Source organism: Orbicella faveolata, unplaced genomic scaffold (genome assembly GCF_042242905.1).
Source record: "Orbicella faveolata isolate gen_17 unplaced genomic scaffold, um_ofav_v1 contig_35, whole genome shotgun sequence".
Classification (NCBI taxonomy): Eukaryota; Metazoa; Cnidaria; class Anthozoa; order Scleractinia; family Merulinidae; genus Orbicella; species Orbicella faveolata.
The window spans coordinates 3,240,807-3,267,156 of record NW_028301564.1 but is presented as its reverse complement, the minus strand read 5'-3'; the positions used below and the strand labels follow the sequence as shown (position 1 = coordinate 3,267,156).

General features: G+C 38.7%; 1 protein-coding gene across 1 annotated transcript in view; it reads left to right on the top strand.

Annotated features, from left to right (window-relative positions):
* Nucleotides 1-2,660: 2,660 nt before the first annotated feature.
* The window catches only part of LOC110048699 (sister chromatid cohesion protein PDS5 homolog A-B-like), a 33,413-nt gene continuing 9,723 nt past the window's right edge, over nt 2,661-26,350 (top strand). The window contains exons 1-29 of the mRNA XM_089272788.1: nt 2,661-2,974; nt 4,276-4,470; nt 5,219-5,305; nt 5,408-5,502; nt 6,094-6,220; nt 6,552-6,632; nt 6,827-6,967; nt 7,950-8,065; nt 9,171-9,265; nt 10,232-10,338; nt 10,743-10,781; nt 10,926-10,987; nt 11,292-11,381; nt 12,261-12,374; nt 12,897-12,929; nt 13,030-13,078; nt 13,183-13,231; nt 13,367-13,503; nt 14,187-14,414; nt 15,067-15,157; nt 15,318-15,387; nt 15,837-15,960; nt 16,567-16,722; nt 17,400-17,477; nt 17,787-17,923; nt 18,125-18,248; nt 24,932-25,066; nt 25,450-25,519; nt 26,090-26,201. Of these exons, the coding sequence (XP_089128914.1) occupies nt 2,870-2,974; nt 4,276-4,470; nt 5,219-5,305; nt 5,408-5,502; nt 6,094-6,220; nt 6,552-6,632; nt 6,827-6,967; nt 7,950-8,065; nt 9,171-9,265; nt 10,232-10,338; nt 10,743-10,781; nt 10,926-10,987; nt 11,292-11,381; nt 12,261-12,374; nt 12,897-12,929; nt 13,030-13,078; nt 13,183-13,231; nt 13,367-13,503; nt 14,187-14,414; nt 15,067-15,157; nt 15,318-15,387; nt 15,837-15,960; nt 16,567-16,722; nt 17,400-17,477; nt 17,787-17,923; nt 18,125-18,248; nt 24,932-25,066; nt 25,450-25,519; nt 26,090-26,201 (3,047 nt within the window). The 5' untranslated portion in view covers nt 2,661-2,869. The remainder of the gene's footprint in view (nt 2,975-4,275; nt 4,471-5,218; nt 5,306-5,407; nt 5,503-6,093; nt 6,221-6,551; nt 6,633-6,826; nt 6,968-7,949; nt 8,066-9,170; nt 9,266-10,231; nt 10,339-10,742; nt 10,782-10,925; nt 10,988-11,291; nt 11,382-12,260; nt 12,375-12,896; nt 12,930-13,029; nt 13,079-13,182; nt 13,232-13,366; nt 13,504-14,186; nt 14,415-15,066; nt 15,158-15,317; nt 15,388-15,836; nt 15,961-16,566; nt 16,723-17,399; nt 17,478-17,786; nt 17,924-18,124; nt 18,249-24,931; nt 25,067-25,449; nt 25,520-26,089; nt 26,202-26,350) is intronic.

The window sequence follows — 26,350 nt, the reverse complement described above, 5'->3', positions numbered from 1 at the left end:
GCACGTGCTTCGGCCTCGATGCCGTGACATTTATAAACATACGGAAAATTCGAAAATCATTCATTTGTGCTTTTCATTTATTTTCTTTTCGCTTTTATTTATTTATTTATTTATTTACTTATTTATTTATTTTTTGCTTTCTTCGCCCAGAAGTCTGGCCATCTACTAGTCTTATTTCGACTTTCGCGCAAAGTAACGAAAGATAATTGATTCTGGCATTTAAAACACATACCCTTAAATGTTACGCTCCCTGTCCTGATGAGAGTTTTGCAATAAGCAATAACTTCCTTTTAGACTAAAGGAAACTGAGGTAGAAAAAGGCAAAAAAAGGAGAGAAATCAGACTGAATTTAGAAAGCAAACTTGAAATACTTGAGCTAAGTTTTAATAGCAAGAACTAGAAACCCGATTCCCGCACTTGCTTCGCTGTGAAGTAGCCACACTCACGAATTTCCGCATTCTTTAAAAAGCAAAACAAAAATATATATTCAAAAAATATCACAGCTTGGAATAAGATTTGAAATCTGTAAATCAAATTTCAGGGATGTTCAGTTTTCCCTACATCTGTTCGTCTGTAACAGATTTCAAACAAATATGTACAAAACAAACGCTGGATTTCGTGCAAGTTTCCGCTATTTAAAAAAAAGGCGGAGAAATGACAAACTGATTTCTTTTTGATCTTAAATGACACTTTCAGTTATATACCTCAGAAGAAAGTCTGCCAGAACATTTTGGTATCTAAATTCAGTGCGTGTAGGGAAAAAATACTCTGATTTATTGTTTATTGTTTATTTTCTATTTTAACAATTTGCCGAAAGGCAGGTGAGAGATACCATAGCAATACTTACCAATTTTTTGGAAAATTCTATCCGAGGGGGAAAGGTGCAATGACGTTAACCCTATGTAAAGCACCAACCCGTGAGACAAGGCCAGACCACAACACCAGGAACTACGTGCCCTACTCTTTGCGATAAGTGTGTGGGTTCTTTAACGTCCCTTGCTAACCATGTAATACTGAAGATGCAGGGGACGGGGCCCACGGTTCATAGTCCTTATCCCAGAAGACTTGACGTCTAACCATTTGCAGATGTAATTACAAAGGCAGCTCATTCTCCTCAGTTACTTTAAGACCCTGATTGTTGGTCCAGTCTGGGGCTCGAACCCTCGAACTCCCGCACAGCAGTTTGGCCCTCTACCAACGTAACTGAGCTAAACGCAAAAGATCATTTCGTCCCCTACAAGGCGCCTCACCCTCACCCAGCCCACAAATTGTAACGCTTCTACTCTTAATTAATATCATACCAAAAGAAAAATTCAGTTTGCTCTGAAGCTGAGGAACCTACCTTCAACTGTATCATCCACAATCGATATCTTTTCGAGACTTTCACGAATCTCAGATGACGGGCAACATTGGACATCGTCTTCGTCTTTGGATTTTTTCATTAAAGCCGGATCGTTTTGGTGAAAAATGAGAGCGCAGAGTTTAGTCTCGATAAAGAATACCAAAGCAGTAAAAATGAAGAAACACATCAGTCTGACATGTTTCTTGTGTTAGCCAATGTACAAGGCGGTCCTTTGCACGCATTTCGACAAAACGCCGAACCAGCTCATCTATGACGTAAAAATGGGTGATACGTTTTTTCTGCGTCATTAATTGAGTAAGATAATTAGAAATTATTAAAAACTGGATCATTGGATAATGCGAGAGATTTTATTGGCTAAATCATACTGTCATATGAGCAATTATTATCCAACTGCAGCGAATACCGTTCAAATAACAGTACAAATATACAGCGATATTGTACAGTTATTTGTACAGTAGAAAACCTGTTTGCCGGACAGGTCGGCGCGCGCACGCAGAACGGTCACTCTCTCCTAATTTCACTGAAAAATTTATTGACTACAACAGTTGGATAATAAATCTCGTATTAGATGTTTTGGTGTGTAGTATCGCTTTATATAAGGTGGCTGGGTATTGCCCAAATTCTTTTTTTGCGTGTTTAAGGACCGAAACGGAGTGAAGGTCCTTGCAAAAAAAGAGCGAGGTCAATATCCTACCATCTTGACCAAACAAGGTTGTTCAATAAAGGATTTATTATATGGAAAAAGATCACTAACATCACAGCGGGTAAATCAAGTGCGGGCGAGATAGCATCATCTTGCCAGTTCGGGTAGCCAATCACAGCACAGAATTCGGTTCATCTTGCCATAATAAACCCTACCTGCCTGGGTTACTGAGTGACTGAGTGCTGTGGCTGAGTGACTGGGTGACTGGGTAACTGGTGATCCAATAGGATCAGTGGTTGAGCATATGACAAGGCAGTCGCTAAGAACGAAGAACTTAATTTAGTTTATATCAAAATACCTTTTCAGGACAGCTTCTATCACTTTATCAGTTACATACCCAATTCAAGACCAGAGTGCACAAACCATACATTATTTGCAGATAAGAGATTATGATAGTCTTTTGTTTCAGACCAAAATGGCTAAAACCTATACCCTATATCAGACCAAAACGACTCAAATACCATACCCTTTGGCGCCACACATACCTGTAAGGCCCAGCAAGGGAGAACCCCGCCTACCCCCGCCCGGGATCGAACAGTTGTGCGAGCCCGCGATCTCAAAAAAGATGTCAGCGATTGGATTATTATGGGCTGTTCGCGCCAATTGGTTCAAAGTGTTCGATAGAAAAAGAGAACAAAACACCACCATAAAAATTGTGTTACAACCCTAAATAATCCACATTTTCCCGTAGAGTGAACCGTCTTTAACCCAGATAACGAGAAGGCAGTTTTCAGTGAGGTGTTTTAAACAGGTTTTTAGCGGTTAGAGGCGCTGAAGCCCGCGAAAGCGTTACGCCAGCTGACATGCCTCGCGGTGAGTCCGGATCCGGTTCGTCTCCAAGAAAGAGAGCGGCTGCTACGGACTTGCATGAACGACTCAGCAAAGATGAGCTCATTAAAAGACTCAAGGTGAGTGAAGATAACGTTTTGAAAGGCAGTTAAGTGTGGGAAGTACTTCTATGTCGACATTTAGTTGAATCTGTTTTGAAATGGGATGGGGTTTCAATCTTGTTTTCTTACGTTAACTGGCTTCAGAGGCAATTTTGGTTATTTAAGCGTTTATGTACTCGATAAGCACAGGAACTGTTCGTTAAAATCAACCGAAATATCGAATTGAAAACACCTGAATGGATAATTTATACTGCCGGACTCCAGTTCTTTTATTTATGTCGGATTTTGCAGTTAGAGTACTGCTATATATTTATTTATATTCATCTCTGTATTTGTTTACTCTACATAAGCTTCTATGATATATATATATCTGCATTTATATTTAGCAATGGCTTTCCATCATTTAAATGTCGCAGTTACTCGTTCAAATAGTAATAATCTATCAACACATCTTAATAATATCTTGTCTGTCAAGGGGTAGAAATTCGGTCCAACTTCGTACAGTCATTACAGTATGTTTGAAAACATAAGCTTACATTCAGTTATGTAAACCGGTACTGTGCATAAGCCTTTAAGCTTGTAGGTGTGATTTTGATTTTCTTGTAATTAAAACCTCATGGTAATTAGGAAAATTATGCAACACAGATCTATGTAGGGTCGGTTCAGAAGCAACATTACGCTACTGAGTGGTTCAAAAATTGTGCTGCTCTCTGTAGTCCAGAGTTCAGTTCTTCAGTCATACTTGCAAAAAAATTTGACACTTGGCAAGATTGGGCTGCATTGCCTCCACTTGCTTCCCACAAAAATGGTGTCCTTTATGCCATCTAGTAAATCCTTTATTAATCAAGCTTGTTTGGCTGATATGGTTGAATATTGCCCTTACGTTCTAATTTGCTCTGCGCAAATGAACGTAAATCATTTTCCACTTTAATACTAGCTGCAAATGCATGGCCACAACAGAATGATGGCTGGGGGTACTCCCATGTGAAAATGTTGGGAAATTTGGATTAAACCACTAAATCTGGGTGCATTTTTAACTTCATTTGACCCATAACAGATACGACTTTAAAATGTAAAGACAGCATTTTGTTATCATTTCTTCAATTGCAACCCTAAAAGATGTACATCGATGGCTAAAAATAGTGGCATTTCTTCGTGACCAAAATTAGTGATTTACATCCCTAATTGAGAAAACAAGCATCCCGCACCTTTTCACTTGGTAGTTATCCCAGTGTTTTACAAAGGGCTACCTTTATAATACCATTAGTAGAAAATTATTCTACATTCACATTTCTTATATACTTATTATCATTTGATAGAACCTAGCTTATGAACTATCCAATTGTGACCAAACAGATGGAGCGACAAAGTATGGAGTAGTCGCACAGTCTCTTGTTAGTCCATTCATACTGAAACACAGAGACAAAGATGTCAAAGCGTACGCTGCATGTTGTCTTGCTGACATTCTTAGGATTTTTGCTCCAGAAGCTCCTTACGGTGAAGAACAGTTGAAGGTAATTATACTGTTCTTTTTTCCTTGTTCTTTAACTTTGTTAGCTTCTCAAGAGGTGATACTAAGTTTATCAGTTGAATAAGGCTTGACGAAAGTTTGGTGACCAGGTTTTAACATTCAACTTGTGTTGTTGTCACAGGCAACTGGTTCCGTTTCCAGTGGCAACTTGTCAGCCTTTGATCTCATTTGCAGCAAAGGAGGCAAAATTGCAGGCAACGATAGTGTTACCACTGGAAAGGAGGAAAGTTGCCTGTGGCAACACTAATTTTAAATCCAAAACTTTGTCACCAAATTTCCATCGGGTCTTTCTCAACTGATAATCGTAGTAGACTTGAGCCATCATTGTGTAGGTCTCTGCAATTTATTTTTCTTTTACTTGACAGCACCATACTACAGCCAATAGGTTAACCAAGGCATGTAGCCTTGGTTCACAGCGTACATCTATCTTTGATATTGGACATCCATGTTATAGTCAGTTGACACCTGTCAAAACGAGGTATCTGCTGACCAGCATCACATGACCATATTGCAGGCTCAGGTTTAGAGCTCATTGCGGGCGCATGCTATTTTGAAGTTGACTGCTGCCCAGGTACTGCCACTGGTTTTTGATTGGATTGCAGGCTCAAGCCAGGTTAACTTATTGTAAGAGGGAGCTCAACTTTTAGTCCTGGCAGATTCTACGTATTTACATGTAAGTCTGTTTGTTGAAAGCTAAACACTGAAATGTTGAAATTATTGGATTTTTTCAGTCAGTGTTTTCAATGATGGTAAATCAGTTGAAGGGGCTTGAAAATACGAAGTCAAACCTATCCACAAAGTACTTCTATCTTTTAGAGGTATGTTGTCTTGATCATAAAAACATTGGTTTGATTTCTTGCATTTACAATAGTAAGGAGGAGATGTTACATTTGATTAACCCTCGCTTTATTTGTTTTTAGAGTTTAGCATTAGTTAAGTCGTTCAATATTTGCCTGGACATGGACTTCCAAGACATTATACTGCAGTTATTTAAAATGTTCTTCCAAGTTGTGAAGTAAGTGGGATTTTCTGCATAAAATATAGTCGCTATCACCTTATAAGATGTTCTTTCAGTCACTTTAATTTTTTTTTTTTTGGAGAAAATGGTCTACTATAAAATATCCCACGGCTGACATTATTCGTCCCTTAGAAAAGTGTATATACAAAGAACATTACATTGCAAGTGGGATATTTGTAGGAAAAAGGCTATAGTTATTATTATCATTATTATCATTATCATCATCATCATCATCATCATTATCATCATCATCATTATCATTATCATTATTATTATTATGTGATTTTTGACAAGGATTTTTAAAATGGACACCTCCCTTGAAAAAATGTAATCCTTGAATAAGTGCCACATCACAAATTCTAAAACTTGAACAAGTGCTTCTGTGCTTTTTCAAGTTCCTGCTTTTAACGTAATTCAATGATTGGTACAGTTGAACACAAATATCTATTCTCGTATGCAAGGGATACTGCCATGCATTCGTGTAATGTTCTATTTATTATATAACCACCAATGAAAAACCAAACCGTGTCACTTTCACTGCAAAAGGAGCGATTTTTTTATGCAGGTATATTTAAACTTACCTTTCAGTGAAAATCATTCTAACAAGATTGTAAACTTCATGTTGGACATAATGTGTCCAATCATTCATGAAGGGGAATCTGTACCTCAAGAACTTCTTGACACAGTGCTTGTCAACATCATTGAGCCACAGAAGGTAACTCCACTGATCATTTCCTTCCTTTGATTCATGGTTTTTATAACAATCCAAGTAAAGTTTCAAAGTCAAGATGAGTTTCAGTATAGGATTGTTATGCACAACTCATTGTTTTCATTAAAAATTGTTATAAATTGCTCTTTTAGCTACAGTTGCAAAGGTCTCTTACATATTTCCTAGATTATCCGAGGTTATATTAAGTGCAGCATGTCCAGCTAGGTATTGAGTGTGAAGCCAACTTAGTTAAGATATGCTTACCTTGTACCAGTACTGTTTTTTGGCCATTGCTTGTCGACTCTTATATTACAGTGTAACAACTTATTTCATTCAGAGTGAAGATCCTGTGGCTTATAAACTAGCAAGTGAATTCATTAAGAGGACTTCATCATCTATAGAACCTTACTTACAAATGGTAAGATGCACTTCATTCTATATCCTTGGTAATATTTAATCTATAGTTTGTCTCAAGAGCTGAAATTTTTAGTTGCTTTATTATAAACTGCAGAGGAACAGAACTTACTTAAATTGCCAAAATAAATAATATATTATGTCTAAACAATTAAATACTGAAGGGTTATGTAAAAATATGTGTTCTGTTTCTCATAGTTTTTCAACAGTTGTATTGCACTGGGAAAGACTTCAGACAGTATTCTAGCTGACAATATTTATGACCTTATACTGGAGTTAAACAGAATTTGTCCAAGTACACTTCTGTCAGTTGTGCCACAGCTGGAGTTTAAATTAAAGGTGATTATTAATATTATATTATTATATTATATTGTATTATGTTCTGTTCTGTTACCTCACGTTACCTCACGTTACCTCACGTTACCTCACCTTACCTCACCTTACCTCACCTCACCTTATATTTTATTATTATATTATCGTGGGGGCATGGTGGTCAAATGGTTAGCTCACTGGACTCTGCATCAAGCAGTCCAGGTTCAAGTCCTGGCAGGTTTCACCGCTTTGTGTTCTTGGGCAAGTTGCTTTACTCTCTCAGTGCCTCTCTCCACGTCACCTAGCTGTATAAATGGATAACACATGATTTCATATTATCAATATTGTTACCCTGAATGAAATGTATGTGTGGAGGTGCTATGGCCTTATGTTTAGCACATTTGCAAGTACAAAAGACCCCCCCTCCGCCGGAGCAATGTTGAAAGAAAATGAAGCTATTCTGAAGAGTAGATCAGATGGTGTTAAAAAAGAAAAAAGGGACAATAGAAAGTGGTTAGACAGTTGCGTTGAAAGCGAACATGACTGCTGAAAAATTGTTATTATTGGAATAAGATGTGAATATCTATGTTATCATCACCTTAGTTGGAGAAGACTGTTCTATGAGGCAAACAATTCTTGAAACGTAGCTATTCTGAAGCTATTATCAAGGGTTTTTTTTTGTTTTCAAGATTTTTATCAACATTAACAGGGGGGAGGGGGGTAGGCGGGCTTATGCGGTCTTGGTCTTAGTAGAGGCTGTCTGTGAACTCATCTGTCATAAACTGTCCCAACACTTGTGACCAGGATTGTAGTTGCTTTATACTACAGAAACCGGGGGATAAACACTGGCCTGATGTTTCACTTGGCTTGTATGCAGACTTTACCTTTTTTTTACTGTTAGTAATGTACAATTTCTTCATGCAACATCAACATATTGTTAAGAAAGCAGTTAACAAGAATGAAAAAATAATCAACCAGGGATGTTTCTTTTTACAAAATCTGTTTGCAGAGTGTAGAAGTGGATGAGCGTCTGGCAGTTACCAAATTACTGGGCCAGATGTTTTCTGAGAAGGACTCTGAATTAGCAACTCAGAATAAACCTCTGTGGAACTCATACTTAGGAAGGTAAAAGAATGTTGTGTTTCAAGTATACGTAAACACGAAAATAAGATATTCACCCTCGACTGTGTCTCTTTGAGATTGTTCAGGTCAAAAGAAGCTCATCACAAGTAACAAATCAAATACTATGTTTGTTAAATACTACTTGTCCAAATACTGGGAAGAGAGTTGAAAATATTACCTGTAGCAGAGTAATTTCAAGACAGACTTTGAGGCAATGTCCTTACTGGGAATTTTCTTTGAAGGGTCTCAGGGTCCTCTTGCACGATAAATAGGGGCCCAACAGGAACTTGAAGGGAGGCAAAGTTAATTGCAATCATTTTGACCAAGAGAAATGAATATCAGCCACCTACTAGAGAAAATCACCATCTACTCAGGGCTTGACACTAAAGCCTACCCAGTTTTATCAGAAAGTAAACTTACTTCTTGGAAAGTAAAAAAAGTGAAATTGAAACAAAATACTTGCCCAATGTGGGAAGTAAATTTTGGGCTATGCTGGAAAGTAACTTTTATGCTAAAAAGGCTTCAGTGAAAAATATGTCTGTAACCATCCGACAATGACTTTCTGTCTTCAAAAGGAGGAGTTTTTACACCATTCTAGCACTTACATGTACCGATCTGCCATACTGGAGTATTGAGAGAGCTGTCAAGTTGGTCTGGGTACGATAAATACATGTGGTATGGTTCAATCAAATCCACCAATTAGGATGCTGACAGATACATATTGTGAAGGATCCCAAGAAGAAATGGATCTATTTCAACTTGGGTTTTCTCAGACAGCATGGCATAGTGATCATGTTGAGCCTCCATTTTGGAAAGTAAAATTTTGAGATGGAAAATAAAATTTGAAATCTACTTTCCAATGTGGAAAGTGGTGTAAAAAGTTAGTGTCAAGTCCTGCTACTTTATGATCTGCTGATGTATTCTGCAGAGCTATTTATCTGATTCTTCAGGAAAAGATGTAAAAATAATTATAATTACCGATAGTCACCTACACTGTACTCTACACCTATCAAGTTGCCTACTACAAAACTTTGTGACAATCTGGATTAGTTGTTTTAAATAATTATGCATGGTTTGAATATTCACCAGTGAATTTTTTTTTTTTCAGATTTGTGGATGTTAGTGTTGATGTCCGTATAGAATGCATCAGGAGAGCCAAGGAGTTTCTACAATATCACCCTGACCTGGTAGCTGATTTAACGGGTGAGTTGTAGAGTGTTAGAGGGTTACACACCCATACAGACCCTGTATAAATGGGTACTGCAAATGTAATGCAAGACACAACCCTGTGCTGGACTAGCATTGAATGCAGGAGGAATAGAAGTACTCCTGGCTGCCATATGCTTTTGAAACTGAGATAAGCATTGCCCTGGTAAGCTATTTGACCACAGATTGCTGTTTAAAGGCTTTTAAGCTATGTGAATTGACATTGAAGGCTTTTTGTTTGTTTTGAGATAAACTATATGAGAGACACGTTGAACACTGCCAATAGTTTCCTACCAAAAGTTTTGAAAAAGTACAAAAAGCCAAGTTTGGGCATATTAGGGGAGCCCATGCCCAGTGTCGCGGCCCTAGACTGAAGGTACATGTACCAGTTAACCATGGTTCTAGAGCGCCAAACTTGGTGTGTACACTAAGTTGAACACTGCCAATAGTTTCCTACTAAAAGTTTTGAAAAAGTACAAAAAGCCAAGTTTGGGCATATTAGGGGAGCCCATGCCCAGTGTCGCAGCCCTAGACTGAAGGTAGCACTTAACCATGGTTCTAGAGGGTCAAACTTGGTGTGTACACTAAGTTGAATGCTGCCAATAATTTCCTACCAAAAGTTTTGAAAAAGTACAAAAAGCCAAGTTTGGGCACATTAGGGGAGGCGAGGCCCAGTGTCGCGGCACCAGACTGGATGTACCACTTAACCATGGTTTCAGGACGCCAAACTCGGTGTGTACACTAAGTTGAATGCTGCAAGTAGTTCCCTGATAAAAGTTTTGAAAAAGTACAGAAACCCTAGTTTGTGCATACTGTGGCGGACAAGAGCCAACACCCAGTGTCGTGACCCTAGACCGAAAGTACCACTTAACCATGGTTTCACACCCCCACACTTGGTTGATTGTTGCTTAAAGGCTTTTAAGCTATGTCAATTAAAATTGAAGGCTTTTTGTTTGTTTTGAGATAAACTACACGAGAGACAGCGTGACCCAGATGAGAGAGTGCGACAAGAAGTGGTTTCGACCATCTGTGAAGCAGCATCAGAACATATCAGTTCTATTTCTGATCAGGTATTAGAACTTGCTACCAACTTGTGCAGTTGAATTTAACAAAATGTTCACGACAAAACTTTAAAACTTGGGCCAAACTGAATTAATAAATCATTGATTGGTTTAAAGTGATGAATTAAGATTTGTTATCATGTAACAGAAAGTTGTTGTTTTTGATACACCTCCTAGTTACTATGCGTGTTGTAATTGGTCTTTTTAGGGGGCCTTATTCTACTGTATAGACTTCTGCAATTTGAACATGTCTTTGATGCCAAAGTGTCTTGTGATTTATTGTCAAGTTTTCTTAACAGGCTTGGCCTATAAGTTACATCACATACCTTTATATAGGTTAGAAGGAGGCATATTCCTACAATCGTTTTGTGGATGTAAGAGAAAGATACTTATCTTTTTTGCTTCTCTGTCAGCTTCTTGATGATGTATGTGAAAGAATGAGAGATAAGAAGGTATGCTTTTTAAATCACAAGGATTTTGTTGACATGATGTGCTTTGATCAACTCAGTTCTGTGTAAAATCAATGTATGGTTTCGACATGTCTTCTCTTGCTGTTTTTACATGTATAATAATATATATTTTTTATTTATGAATAGTGGCATGTCAGGAGAGAAGCAATGATGTGTCTTGGGAAACTGTTCAAGAAGGTCACAACAGGGTCGGTATTCTGAAGACTTTCTATGCATAATGTTCGTAGAAGAGAGCTGGAAATAATTACACAAGATCTTATTGTCCTTGTAAATCACTAGAATAGAAAGACAAGTAAATCGATGTGATTTTTGACTTCTTAAGTGAAGTCCAACTTACAAACCATTAATGTGCTGTGCCTTTTGCAACCTGTTGGCAGAGCCTTATTCACTTCCCAGACAGCTAACGTTTATTTGCTGTGTTATAATTAAACATCTTTTAATAATCGAGAATAGGTTTTAAAACTTCATTGACTTCTCTTTTACTCTTTGCAGTGCTACAGCCAACAAAGCAGCAGCTAAGAAACTATCCTGGGTTCCAAGCAAGCTTCTTCACTGTTATTACTTTAACACGCCAGAAAACAGGTAAATGGGTTTTCTGTTTATCCTTATGTTTAAATGCCACATATGAAGTGATAATGGCCTTATGTGACTAAGGGCATGAGGAAGATTGAACTGAACTGTAGAGTGACATATGTAGGTTATGTATCTCCCTTATGTTATCCTTTACATTTAAACTTGGAGCTTTATCTAGCCAGTTATATCCTCCACAGTATAACAGCATGAGGCATGAGTATGACAGCATCAGGATATCAGGATGTCTAACACAAAAAAAAAAAGGGCAGAGAAAGAAACAAGGAGCTTTATCTAGCCTGTTATATCCTCCACAGTATAACAGCATGAGGCATGAGTATGGCTGCATCAGTATATCAGGATGTCTAACATGAAAAAGTGTGTGCAAAAAGTCCTGTCAGATAATCCAATTACACCTAGCTGGAAAGCTGATTTTCTTTGCACTCTGTGAAATTTTCTAAGACTGTGTTTGCAATTTTTGTGTAATTTTTGTGCTACACTATGTTCTTTATCAGCATAATCAGGGACTGTCTCTTATCAAATGTTAATTCAGTTGGATGTCGTTTTGCTTTGTTAGTTTTAAAGAACATATGTATAAGTTGTTTGCATGCTGAACTTGACTTAACCTTGTCTATTGTGAAGCAATTCAGTCATAAACACTCCTCGCTACACTTACCTTTTCTTCCTCTGAACCCCTCTTAACTTTTAAAAATGCTTACAGAATACATAATAATGTCTGAAAGCTTTGAATTACTCATTGAAAATTTGTTTTTACCAACCACTACCATGGTCTTTTCTGAAATTCTCATGTTTCTTCCAAGTATTAAGTAAAGAAATCTGTTTTTACCAAATTGATTGGAAATTAATACTTGAGGTGTGTGACATTTTCAGGCTTTGTGTTGAAAGGATTTTGATTGGTTGCTTGGTACCAGTCAGTTTAGACGCTGACCAGAAGATGAAAAGATTGTTACATATTTACTGCAAACTTGATGATGCAGCAGTAAGGTAAAGTGATGATAGACGCATCCCCCCCCCCCCATTTTTATTCTTTCCTTCTCTGTTCCTCCTCTTCTTCCTGCCCCCTTATTTCCCTTCCTCCTAGCCTCCCTCTTCTTCCCTCCCTCCCTCCCTCTCCTCTCTCTTCCCTTCTTTCTCCCCTTTCTTCTTTTTTCTTCCCTTCCCCCTCTATCCCTACTTCCTTTTCTTCCCTCCTTGCTTAGCCCTTCCTTAGTTTCTTTCTTTCCTTGTTTTCTCCCTTCTTGCTTGTCTGCCTGTCTTCCCACCTTCTGGGTTGCTTTCCATTCCTTTCTTCCTTAGGTGTACCTTCTTCTTTCCAGCAACCTTCGTATAACTTGTCTTGCTTTGCTCAAGGCATTAGCCAACGTGTCTCTATTTTTCATTCTATTGCACACCTTTTAGCAAGATATTTAAGTTACAGGCACAATTACAGCCATTTTTGTAATTATTGTTCAATGAGAGATTAGCATATTAATATTGATGTTTTTTTTTTTTTTGCTTTCTTTTAAGTGCCTTCCATGGAATTCTGACTTGCCAACAAAGGTGAGTTATGAGCTATAATCATTATTTGCCAATTTACCAAACTGCCCAAGATGAGCTTACCTAACTTATTAGTCTATTAATGTTTCTTTTGTTTTGTTAGAGTGCGCTCAGACTTTGCAGATCTGATTGAGTTGTCAACTGCAGAGGAGGCAAGTCTCTTTACAAACATTGTAATTGATTTCATGTTTTGATTCATCAGTATTAGTACAGCTGTATTTTTGTCTGATCTTTCATTATGTTTTCCTTCCCTCAGGCACAAGACAACGAGACACTAGTGTTGTCAAAGATCATTTCCCTTGCAAGTAAGCTGTAATCTCAACATAACTCTTACTCCATGATTCTACTGTTTTCTATTGTTCAGTCATTCTTGTGGGATTGTGCCACTAACAACCCCACTACTAACAGAAACCACTTAAAATTAAAATTTGTTCTTTTAGGAGCTTTCCCAGATGCTTTTAAATTTCAAGAAAACCTCAAGAAACTGCGACAGATGATTCAGGAGCCCACACTTAAAGAATTGCTGAAGATATGCATCAACCCTGATGTAGGATGTTCAAAGGTTTTCAAGGCAGTGGTATGTTCATTCATTATATCTGAATATGCAACTTATTGTGTGGCTTGTTTTATGGGAAGCAAAGAGTGGGACACATCTTTGTCCCACAACAGGAAGTCTATACAAAGCAGGCAGTTGTAGGCTGTCATAGCCTTTTGTCCTGTTTCTTATCCCTGCCTATAAATTAACAAAGGTGAAGCTTGCGTGACACAAACTCTCCCATCTTGCTAGAGCTCTTTCTGGTTTCTACAGCATTGAGGGACTAGGAGTGAATCTATACTCCCCCTGGTTAAGATGCTAGTCCATTGTAGGGGTACCCCCTCCATTAAATTCTTTGTTGCCCAGTTTTAGACTTGGGTGGAGAGAGGTCCTGAGATAATAAAGTGTCTTGGCCAAGAACACATTGCAATGACTTCAACTATAGCTCAGATGTGAACTGCTTGATCCAGAGTCCATTGCCTTAACCTTTAGGCTACAGTGCTTCTTGCAATGCTTCCATGCTTGTACAATGCAGAGAATCATGGTAGTTGTATTCATCATAACAAACATCCAGTCCAAGATGATGAAGACAACTACCATGATTCCCTGTAGGCGTGTCTCATAGAGGGAGTTGGGAATTAACGTTTTGCACTGTTCTGTATTTGGTTATTATTTTTGAACTATGTTTTGCCCTGATATTAGACACTGGTATCTTTATTTGGCAGAGTGATGTTGTATTAAAGGTTGGATCAAAGAACCCTGTCCTTGAGACACTGAAAGCTCTGCTGGATCGTGCTGCTCCTCTTCTTGTAGATGAACAATGTATCAAAGAGCTCTTCAAGCTGGTGAAGGATGCTGTAGAGGGGCTTTCTGATGATGGGGATGATGAGTATGAATGGCATGAAAGCTCTGGCTCAAGTCCTGTTGGAAAAACAGGGTTGGCACTGCTGTTGGTGAGTCTGTCTTTCCAATCATTGCTGCATGCATGCCAAATGGCCTTATTTTATAGGATCAAAGATTTTAGAGCCAGATCCAATTTTTTTTGTCTTTCCAATCATTGCTGCATGCATGCCAAATGGCCTTATTTTATAGGATCAAGGATTCTAGAGCCAGATCCAATTTAATGAACTGTTATTCATCAGTGAGTAGCCTTGTGCTAGATTAATGGATTTCAAAATAAGTTTAGAAAATAGCATAAAGAAAATATGTGTCCTGATTGGTTTAAAATCGTGTTTCTATAACTCAATAGAGACACTGATCTAGCATGAGCTGTTGATGCAATGATGGTGCCAGGAAAGAGAATTTGTATTTTGATGATCAAAGTAGGAATTTTCTTAAAGAAATAGAAAACTTGTTCTTTGTGTGTCTATAACTCTATGTTTCTATGGAGTTATAGAAACACTCATGGAAGTTTGGGAGAACTCAAAAAAGCTGTGGAAACACTCACATGTCAGCTCATGTTCCGACAGCATTTCTGGTTCTCCCACATTTCTTTAACTCAGTAGAAACAGGGTGCATGTTTTTTATTTCTTAAATGTAGCTGTCAGTTAGGAGAGTTATAATTTCAATCTGAATGTAAAAGAAGTCACTCTTGAACTTTCTTAGAGTCTGGCTGGTGTGTTTCCATCACAATTTCAAAATGATGACACTTTTCAGCAACTGTTGGTCTTTCTGAAAAACAAGGATCAAGAAATAGGTGAGTTCAAAATGTAGTAACATTTGATCAGACAGTGATGCCTCTTGTGCTTTTCAAATGTGACTTTAGGTTATTTTGCTGTTTCCTTATTTTTCAGAAGAATTTTGTAGTTTTAATGTTTGTTGTTGTTTATTAATATCAATTATTATTTTTGTTTTAGTTGATCACTCACTAAAGATGCTTGCCTTGACTGGCGATGGCATTGAAAAAGTAAACAAATCGTTAGCAAAGTGAGTTTAGTAAATGTTATTTAAGCACCTACTATGAACAGCTGAATTGCTGCTCATGCCACTGGCTATGACTACCGTCTGTTGAAAAAGTTGTGTTGGTGAGGTACCCGGCTGTTAATGAAACCCGTGGTGGCGCAGTGGTGAGAGCGCTCGCCTCCCACCAATGTGTCCCGGGTTCGCCTCCTGGACCTGGTGTTATATGTGGGTTGAGTTTGTTGTTGGTTCTCTTCCTTGCTTTGAGAGGTTTTTCTCCGGGTACTTCGGTTTTCCCCTCTCCTCAAAAGCCAACATTTCCAAATTCCAATTCGATCCGGATTATTGTCAAGCACTTTATCATGAGCCTCTGGCTCAGGTGATTGCACAAGCACTCCCTGTGTTTGGCACTAAATTTGCATTTACATTTTTTTTTTTCAAACCCATGTTTTTTGCATTTTTTTTCCATCTACCAGTTACTATCACCCAGTGCTGTCCAAACTAGCAGTCAAAGGAACTCCATGTCAAGCCAAGCACTCACTGAGATCCATGGCAAAGATTTCCACTGCTTCCTCTCAGCCTTTTGATCGTGTCTTTGCAGTAAGTATTGTAAAATGTAATCGTACCCATGAAGTTCTTGCAGGGGGATTCAGGGCTTGAAAAAAGTGTAATTAATTTGGTCATCTGGGACAAGTAACTTTTCATTCCCACTTGCTTAATGGGCGAGTGATCAGGCAAGTCATTTACCAACTACAACATTAAAAGAGCAAACTAATAAGACTTGACCAAGCCAAGCAAAATTTGAGAGCTACATGTCCCAAGGGTAAGATGGAATTCACAGTTTTTTGTTTTATCCCTGGGATTATTAGGAGTAAGTTCAAGTGTAATTTTTTTTTTTTTTTTTTTTTGCATTTGCTCTGGATGTTTTTTGTCTTCAGATTGACTGGTTTGTGTTTGATCTCAAAAACCACAAAATTAATTCTTATTTGATCTTGATACTTAAACATTGCGTTAAAGGTTTATCAGATCTCTGCTGTGTTTCTTGGGTGAATGACATTTATAAAATAATTTGTGTGCTTTACAGTAAGGTTGGCCTAACATTGCATGTTGTAAAGTAAAATGGCTATATAGCATAACAATGAGATGTCCATAAGTTGAGGTTGACTTTCTGTTAGTGATCATAAAGTACTGCACATTTTTTTTCAGAACCTTGTAAGTTCCTTGAGCTATGATTGTCCTCTTCTGCTAACAACACTAACAGCTCTTGGTGAGATTGCACTTTTGGCACCAACCCTGTTTGAGACTCAGAGACCTACCATTGTGCGAGATTTTGTAGTCAAAGAACTACTGATGAAGGACAGGGTAAGTCAGCACATCAACATTGATGTCTTGATATTCAAGTAGTTGCAGTGAAGAACAGGCTTGCCACAGGTCAGGAAATGGTCAGGAAACAAAATTCTTCAAGGTCAGGGAAAGGTCAATGAATTTTGCTTTGAGTCAGGGCAAATTGACATTTTGAATTAAAGTCAGGGAAAATTGAAATTACATCACCATTAATTTAAATACCATTGAAGGTCGCAAGAAACATTTCAAGTCATTGTGATTTCCTTAAAGAAGGCAAATTTGTTGAAAACGTATCAGTCTCCTAAATATATGGGTGGAAAGGATAGCTGTAAGGGGAGGCTGGAGGCCACTACCTACATTTTAGAGATTTTTGTAGTTATTTGGTCAGTCAAATGCTATTTTTATTATTCTTTTTTTATTTTAAAACTAATGCGTGTGGCAATCATGAAGAATAAATACTTCATCACTGGCAACTTTGATTTCCATCACCAAACAATCCTTAAGGGTTTTGAAAAAACTTTTGCAGATTTCTTTGTCCGCTTGTAAGTCTACTGCACCAACTTAGGAAACCAGGTGTATATATTTCCCTTAGATGAAAATTTTATTTATTATTATAACTTCTCTGCTTGACAATAGAGTAATACTGAAATGAGAAGCTAGGTAACCTTTTGTCGACCTGTTTTTGTCTGGGATAGGGAGACGCAGTCAATTCTGCTGAAAGTGAAAGTGCGTGGTGTGAAGACAGAGATGTTACCCAAGAAACACAGGCAAAGGTGAGCATGGAAGATATTATTCTAGGGCTATCATTAAGTTTTGAGTCACCCATTGCCTTGGTCTTCACACCCATAACAAACTTGTTATTCTGTACGTTCTCGAATTGTATCAACAACTGGCAAGTTCACCTGTAACATCAAGGTGTTACCGGTTATGGCCCTTAATGACAGCCCTGGGTACTCCATATGACATAGCTATGGTAGTTTTAAGACTAAGGAGACCACTTCTCATAGTTAAAAATGTAAGACTTTGTAATGCCAAAGCTACTTTACTCTTATAATGCTGTTTCCTTTCACACTATTTATTAGATCAAAGGTATACATCTACTAGTGAAGTGGTTGAGGGGCCAGGAAGTCAACCACAAGCCTTCAGCTCAGCCAGTGCTCAGATTGTTAGACAGTGTGCTTGCTCATAAAGGGGATCTGCAACAACAGGGATGTGTAAGGTAGATGCTTGCTTGTAATTTGCGCTAGTTGTCATGGAATGTGTGAAAAATGACAGGAGAAAATGTACAGTTTTTGGATTGCTTATGGCCTTGAAACAAAGTCAAGCAATCTTTGTCTTATTCTAAGTCATACCCTTGCTATTACAGTGTAACGAAGTGAAGAGGACTAATTGTAGTAACTCAATTTTCTTCCCATTCAAGTTCGGCTGATTGTTCAAGACTTCGTCTAGCTGCAGCTTGTGGAATCATCAAGATTGCTCAAGAACCTCATTATATTGAGTGTATAAAGCTGGAGAACTTTCAGCAACTCTCGCTGGTTATGCAGGTAAGGTGATGCAAGAGTATGATATTTTGAACTGTGTATAAGAAGACCCTTAGTGTTATCTCACGTAATTGTGACAAGATAAGGTAAATGCTGTTTTGCTTTAGAGAAAGAGCTGAAGAATTTTTTATCCCATTCAAGGCATGCTTGTGCGAGCAGCTGTACCAGATGCGAAGTTATCGACCTGTAGTTTGGTTTGTTTGTGACGCGTGATGTTATCTGATGCATCTTTGAAATAAGACTTGAATGTTCAATTGAATGCATTTGATGTGTCTTAGAAAGCAAACGGTGTTTTGAAAAGATTGCAGTCAACCAAGTGCTGACTTATGATAATGAACAGTGACATGTACACTGAAGTCTCTCCCTTGAATTGACCAATTTTGATATTTTGAAATTCAGTTTGTAAAAATAATAGACCTCAGTACGAGGCTCTGGGGAAGAACTACAGAGTTTGTGGGGTTTATTCCCCAGAGCCTCGTGCTCAGGTCTATGTTAGGCTGAATTTTAATATATCAAAATTGGTCTATCGAGTGGTTAAGTTGAAGACAGCTGGTCTGACTGAGAAGAATCCTAAAGAGAACAGATTCATGCAATTACCTAGTGTCTTAGTCACTTTTAACCTCTATAACTGATTTAGCACAAGTGCTTACGGAGCCAAACAGTCAAAAATAAACAAATATTTCAAATTTAACATTACAAGGTTCAAAATCCCAACTGACAGGAGGTAGAACACTTGACTATGTACAAAAACAAACTGAGGAGTTGAACTTACAGGTTTGTCCACCATCAAAAAGCATCAATCAGTGGTCAGAATTGCCCGACCTGGCTGAGACTTGTGACCTCCAAATTGTTATTTCTGTTCTCTGGTGCACATTGTGAGCTTTTGGTTCTAAGTTGGTAATTTTGTAAAGGTGGATTAGACAAAGGAATAACTTCAGTTTCTTTGGGGTACATTTCTGTGTGCTGTGTATACTCCTGAGCAAGGCATAAGTAAGGCGCCAATGTGTGTACAGAAAATTTTGCAAGTAGTCTGTCATTAGACCCTCAGGATGTAGCTGAACAAACTCCTTAGTTCTGGGAAAGCTCTGACGAGCGGAGAGATACTTGTGCTGTGCGGCCTTGCTTCACTCTGCTTGGCGACTCCCTGTTTGTCCCATAACCATTAGTGAGTCTAGCCAACAGTCTACTCATACTGTTATATTGTATACCACAGGAAAAAACTAATCTACTACCAGGTTATTCTCTAATCTTCCAGCAGACTATTGACTAGTCTACTAGCAGAATGCAGGAGTACCCAACGACACTTTAACTGGAAATTTAATATGTGACTTCTCAAGCACTGATTCTGTGCTCCCACGTCAATTACCATTAATAAGCAACTTTCCTGGGAAAAAAATATCCGCTCTTCACTGCTAGCAAGATCGACTTTATTTCATAAAACTCCCAGCCAGACATAATGAAAATTTTGAATACCGAGCTAGAAAAATGGCAATTAGCCAAGTAGCCAGCCAGCAGTAAAGGGTAACATTGCAAATGCCAGCAAGGCAATTATTGGCGAAAAAATGTTCTGGCCAGCGTTTTGACTTAGATTAAAAACAAACGCATTGTTTAGGACCTTTATTCAACAGCCTATTGTCTGTTGACTATTATTAGAGATAAATTAGCAATATGTGGTTATTTTTGCCGCTATAAGCAAAATCTACACTTTGATATGTTATCACTTAAAAACAATACAACTTACCATTTATGTCTTAAGCGGATCGGACAAGGTGTCTCCCAGCACGTTGTTTTCCGATACTTCAGATGTCTTCCAGGTTCAGCATACGTGTGACAGTTTGGCACTTTGCGTTCTGACATCTAAAACGATTCACACTTATGTTTAAAATAAGATCCCTCTAATCCTTTTAGACATTCAGATCAAACTTGCTTTCACCAAAGAAATACCTGTTGCAAAATTACTTTTATATAACGCTGTAAGTGAAATGAACAAAAAATAATATTGAAGTCCTTTACTACTACATATCGGTTTACTTCTACATTGCTACCCCAATAATGATTGTAATTTCAACAACAGCAACACACTTTATATGTTTACCCCGATTTAGTAGTTTACAATTATTTCTAATGATTTTTTTGAAAAATAAAGGGTTATGCCAGCTCCTTAAAACAACCAAAGGGAGCTGGTTTAGTGCTGATTAGTAACACCATGTTTACCTCAAAAGTATTGAAAAACGTGTTTTTCATTTTCTTTGGACAACTGTCTTCTCTGAGCTTCCCACTCTGGAATTGCGAGATAAAAGTGTATAAACCACATTAGAATCTTTATCATAAAATGAGTAAAAAAAATCTTGATAATTCATACCTTGAATGTTGGTGATCCATCTCAGTCCATGTCACTGATCCATGCCTTACCCAAGACTGCAAAGCACTGTCAAAACAACTTTCACAAAATTAATTTAACTTGAAAGCTAAACAACCAAAGACACACATTCTTAGAGGTAGTTTACCGTAAAAATTTCATAAATACCCATTGACAGGATGTTTAAAGCCGTTCACCGTAAAAGTTTCACACAGTTAAGGGCAAAGTTTCACAGCAAAGACCCCAGCATTGTTAGGATGTTATAGGCCGTTCACCGTAAAAGTTTCACACAGGTAAGTGCAAAGTTTCGCAGCAAAGACCCCGGCATTGTTGGGATGTTACGGGCCGTTCACCGTAAAAGTTTCACACAGTTAAGTGCAAACATTCGCAGCAAAGACCCCGGCATTGTTGGGATGTTACAGGCCGTTCACCGTAAAAGTTTCACACAGTTAAGTGCAAACATTCGCAGCAAAGACCCCGGCATTGTTAGGATGTTACAGGCCGTTCACCGTAAAAGTTTCACACAGTTAAGTGCAAAGTTTCGCAGCAAAGACCCCGGCATTGTTGGGATGTTACAGGCCGTTCACCGTAAAAGTTTCACACAGTTAAGTGCAAACATTCGCAGCAAAGACCCCGGCATTGTTGGGATGTTACAGGCCGTTCACCGTAAAAGTTTCACACAGGTAAGTGCAAACATTCGCAGCAAAGACCCCGGCATTGTTGGGATGTTACAGGCCGTTCACCGTAAAAGTTTCACACAGTTAAGTGCAAACATTCGCAGCAAAGACCCCGGCATTGTTGGGATGTTACAGGCCGTTCACCGTAAAAGTTTCACACAGTTAAGTGCAAAGTTTCGCAGCAAAGACCCCGGCATTGTTGGGATGTTACAGGCCGTTCACCGTAAAAGTTTCACACAGTTAAGTGCAAACATTCGCAGCAAAGACCCCGGCATTGTTGGGATGTTACAGGCCGTTCACCGTAAAAGTTTCACACAGTTAAGTGCAAACATTCGCAGCAAAGACCCCGGCATTGTTGGGATGTTACAGGCCGTTCACCGTAAAAGTTTCACACAGTTAAGTGCAAAGTTTCGCAGCAAAGACCCCGGCATTGTTGGGATGTTACAGGCCGTTCACCGTAAAAGTTTCACACAGTTAAGTGCAAAGTTTCGCAGCAAAGACCCCGGCATTGTTGGGATGTTACGGGCCGTTCACCGTAAAAGTTTCACACAGTTAAGTGCAAAGTTTCGCAGCAAAGACCCCGGCATTGTTGGGATGTTATAGGCCGTTCACCGTAAAAGTTTCACACAGTTAAGTGCAAACATTCGCAGCAAAGACCCCGGCATTGTTGGGATGTTATAGGTCGTTCACCGTAAAAGTTTCACACAGGTAAGTGCAAAGTTTCGCAGCAAAGACCCCGGCATTGTTGGGATGTTATAGGCCGTTCACCGTAAAAGTTTCACACAGTTAAGTGCAAAGTTTCGCAGCAAAGACCCCGGCATTGTTGGAATGTTAAAGGCCGTTCACAGTAAAAGTATTGCTATTAACAGCATCATTACTCGTTAACTCGTTAACAAAATGTATCAATCAGATCAGTGTAATGTCATAAATATACACTGGACGATCAGCATAAAAGATTCACAAACTTAATCTCGTGATTTCATCAACAAATTTGCTCATCTTTTCTTGTGTACAAGTCCATGACATCGGGTAACGTTTGCAGCATCTTTAGCTGTGCTTCTTATAGTTCACGTAGTTAATTTTACACCTGAAAAATGATATGTTTTAGAAAATGTAACATACTGCACAATCCCTCTTATACCGGCGTCCTCCCCCCGTCCACACACACACACACATGCATCCAAATACCCACACAGCCACGGACACATAATAATATACAAAACTGGTGATACTATCGGGCCCCTCAATGTAAGATCTAGATCAAGAACTATGTTCACAAAAATAGCTCATTCATGAGAGAATTCAATGAAATGTCTTTGATTTTAACTGATGTTACATTGTTGAAAATTACATTCCCTGGGGCAAGTCAAAGAAGCAAGGATTTAACTGTTTAAGAAAAATAATTGTGGAATAATTTTTTACCGCTCATTTCGTCATCGAACTATAACCCAGAAGCGTGAATTCAGTGAATGGTGTGAACTGGTGCCACGCCTCTCCCCTATTTTTTCGTGTGCTATGTTTCGCGCTTTGCATTAGCTACATGAACTGAACCGCGCGATAATTGTTCCACCACAAAATCACTGTCTGTGCCATCATAAAAAGAAGGACAATAAGGCGAAATGTCTCTATTTCCGGTAACAACGCAGGCATACAAAATAACTTGTTCTCTAACAGAAACTGAATGTGCGAAAAACACGCGCGTTAACAAATGGGAACGCATAAGAAATTAAATTACACATTATTGTCCTGGCGCTATCGACACCGAAAGAACGAAATCTGGAATGACATGATTGCCTTCTGGTCTTTTCTGACCTTTGACATGGCAAGCCTTTGTATTCCCTTTTAAATCCCAAAGTACAGTACAATTAGCATTGAAATAGATCAATCAGGTGTGTTGGTCAACAGCTCTTTCAGGGCAAATATTCGGCGATACTAAAAGGCAGCAATAGGTAATCAACCTTCAGTTATATAAAGAACACGATCGGACTTCAGTAAAGAAACCGATGGAAACAATACTTTCTTACACCGGGAAAAAAATAATCATTTCAATATCTCGTCAGTTTGTCCAAGACGCGGCAAATGTGTTTCAATAGCTCATGTTTTAACGTTCGACGAGTTAAAAAGCGGTCATGATCGACTGCAGCACCGGGATCGGATGTTACTGGTCATTAAAATTACAGAATTGAAATTACACTTGGAAGTAGGATCACTGTGGATGAATGCACTGACAGTTTCGAAAACCCTTCCAAGTTCTGAGACATATTAGGCCTTTTCTTGCTTTCACTGTCTTCATTGAAGCGGCACTTTCCGTTGGGTTTGAAATACAATACAGTGGCGAATACAGTTTGAAAACCTGCGCCGGCTTTTCCCGCACACATTGCTTAAACATTATCACTGAATATTAAATATATAGCCTGATTCAGCTAGTTCAACTCCAAAGTAGTTCTTAGCTGAACCTTTGAATTTATCAGTGGAGTCCTCAGAGTTCTCTGGCTGCCAAACCCTCAAACAACTAGTCGGCAAAATCTGATCGCGCTTGAAACCGACCGTTGGACACAAAATTATACGGGAACAATGTTTTAGTTACAAAATATTACGAGGTTACCCGAGTCTCACCGGGCCTCAGGCAAAAATGTGAAAAGACTGCACGAACCAACAAACGTCATCACCAGATACCAGTTGTCTCAAGGTAGAACATGAAAGCAGAACAGACGATGATTTTCCGCGACCGGATCAACGGTGGTGAAACATGCAACTGAACGTGGGAAAAAGGAGCGTCAAGGGAAAAGAAACCGATCTAATTTCACGCTATAAATGACAGCAGAACAGACTTCTATTGTTTGCTGGTAAATAAAACTTTAATAAACAACTAACATTATATTGTAAGCATGTTTTCAAACAAAAGGTCAAGCAGTCAGAGAGTGTCAAGTGACACACTTCAGTCAGTGATCGCATCCGGAATGTAATTTCCAGCCAGAACTGATTAGTAAAACCACAATGTAAGTTATTTCAACACCAAAAAAAGTTTTCCAGCTAGCTAGCTCTCGATAAGCTAAATTCTCAGCAAGATTCTGTTTCATGCTAAAATTCCCAGCCAGCTCAACTTTAGTCTACAGAGCGGATATTTTGCGGAGCGGATCCGACGAGTACTCCTGAGAATGGAGAGTAATTTGTCAAGTTGATGCACAACAGACATCTTGCTAACATCTTTGATGGTTTTCTGCAAAACGTTACATTAGTCATTGACTCACACTAAAATAGCTCCTCTTCAAAACAACGGAATGTCAATAGAACACTATTATTCTTCGATATGAGTTTAAGGATATCTGGAATAACCAAGGTTGCTGTTCTTCCCATCCCCACCATGCTCTCTCGCCGTAATTTTCCCACAGCCAGAATGCGGAAAACTCTCAACTCCTGTGAGGACACTTGCTGCGTATAGTATGGTAAATGCTATCAGCGTTACCCTTTGGCTTTGGCCTGCAGACAGTCTAAACCGGGGATTTTGTGACACGTCCGGTTGCAACGCAGGCTAAACTTACCTTGACCTTGATTATTCTGGTGATCAAAAGAGAAAGAGGACATGCAATGGTTGTGGATAAACTGAGAGGGCTTTTTTTCAGATAGTTTTCATGTTGTTGTATTTTTAGGACTCTTGTTACGAAGTTCGGGACAAGTTTACAAAAAAGCTTCACAAAGCTGAAGATTTACTGAAACTTCCCTTGGAATATCTGGGGATATTTGCACTGGCAGCACCAGAACCTGTCAAGGAAAGAAAGAACCAGGTAAAGCACAAGCTTCACATCCAAATTCTCATTACAGATTTTCATACATGTTCTGTAATGAATCTTGGGAAAATCTGGGTTTTCATCAAGACTTGAGTTTTTCAGAGGATCAAACACTTATTTTTTGTTGAAAATTGTTTTACAAAGTGGAGAGAAGTTAGCAATTAGCTGCTACTGGAAATTGAGAATTTGCTGCAAGTGACACTGTGTATGCCTTTAATACTGAAGAATGATCCAAAACAAATATCTCATAATGGAGTAAAGCATTTTGATAGCCGACAGGTGATAGGAATATAGAACTATCTTCAAAATACCGTAGGGTCATTACTATGCTGTGGTGTTTGGACTGAACTCGACTTTGTTGCAAACAACGTGCTCTGCAGGTTAGGCAAATGATTACAAAGAATGTCAAGACAAGGCGAGATTACTTAAAGCAACACTCAGCAGCTCAAGGTGAGTTAAACAGACGTAGGCAGGCTGAGGTTGCCTAATTTACGAAGAAAGAGTTTACGCTCAAAGCCCAATGTTATAAATCTAAACTGACAACTGAGTCAACATGACTAAGTTCCATGTTTGCTGCTAGACGAACACCAAACAGCCTACTTCTGATGCCACTTTCCACTGACTTAGCTCTGAGCAGCTAAATTCAAGTTTAATGCATGGGTTACTAACCAAGAATAAGGTCAAGATGGCGGGATGTTGCCAAAATTGTATTGATTTTCTGCGCATTTACGGAATGCGAAAATGGTGACGTTCATACCTAAAGACGGAACAGGAGAAACGGCATGGTCAATAAAGGATTTATTCCATGGCGTAAAGAGCACCATATCCTTGCGGGACACATCAAAATATCCCACGTGAACTAGGTAGCCCTCACAGGAGAAAAAAATGGCTTCAGTTATCTTGCCGTAAAAAAAATATGGAACTTGTTCTGGAATATAGTGAAGTACAACTACTAAAACACATCTTTCTCCTGCTCAAGGCTTTACAAGTTAGTTATGTTCTTTCTTTGTTTTCTTTCAGCTTGTTCACACTCTATTTTACCAGAGTACGCTCTGCCCTGTGTTATCCACATGCTGGCTCATCATCCAGACTTCAAACAAGATGATCATGAGACTCTAGTACAGTTCAGAGAGTGAGAAATATTTCCCCTCATTGTTGCGTTCATTCATGTGATGTTTATACACTTTGTAATGCTTGAACGCAAGCACAAGTGAAATAGAACCAGGGGTCTTGTATCTCCCCCAGTCATAAGCCCCTAGTCCCCCCATGATTTAAGCCAGG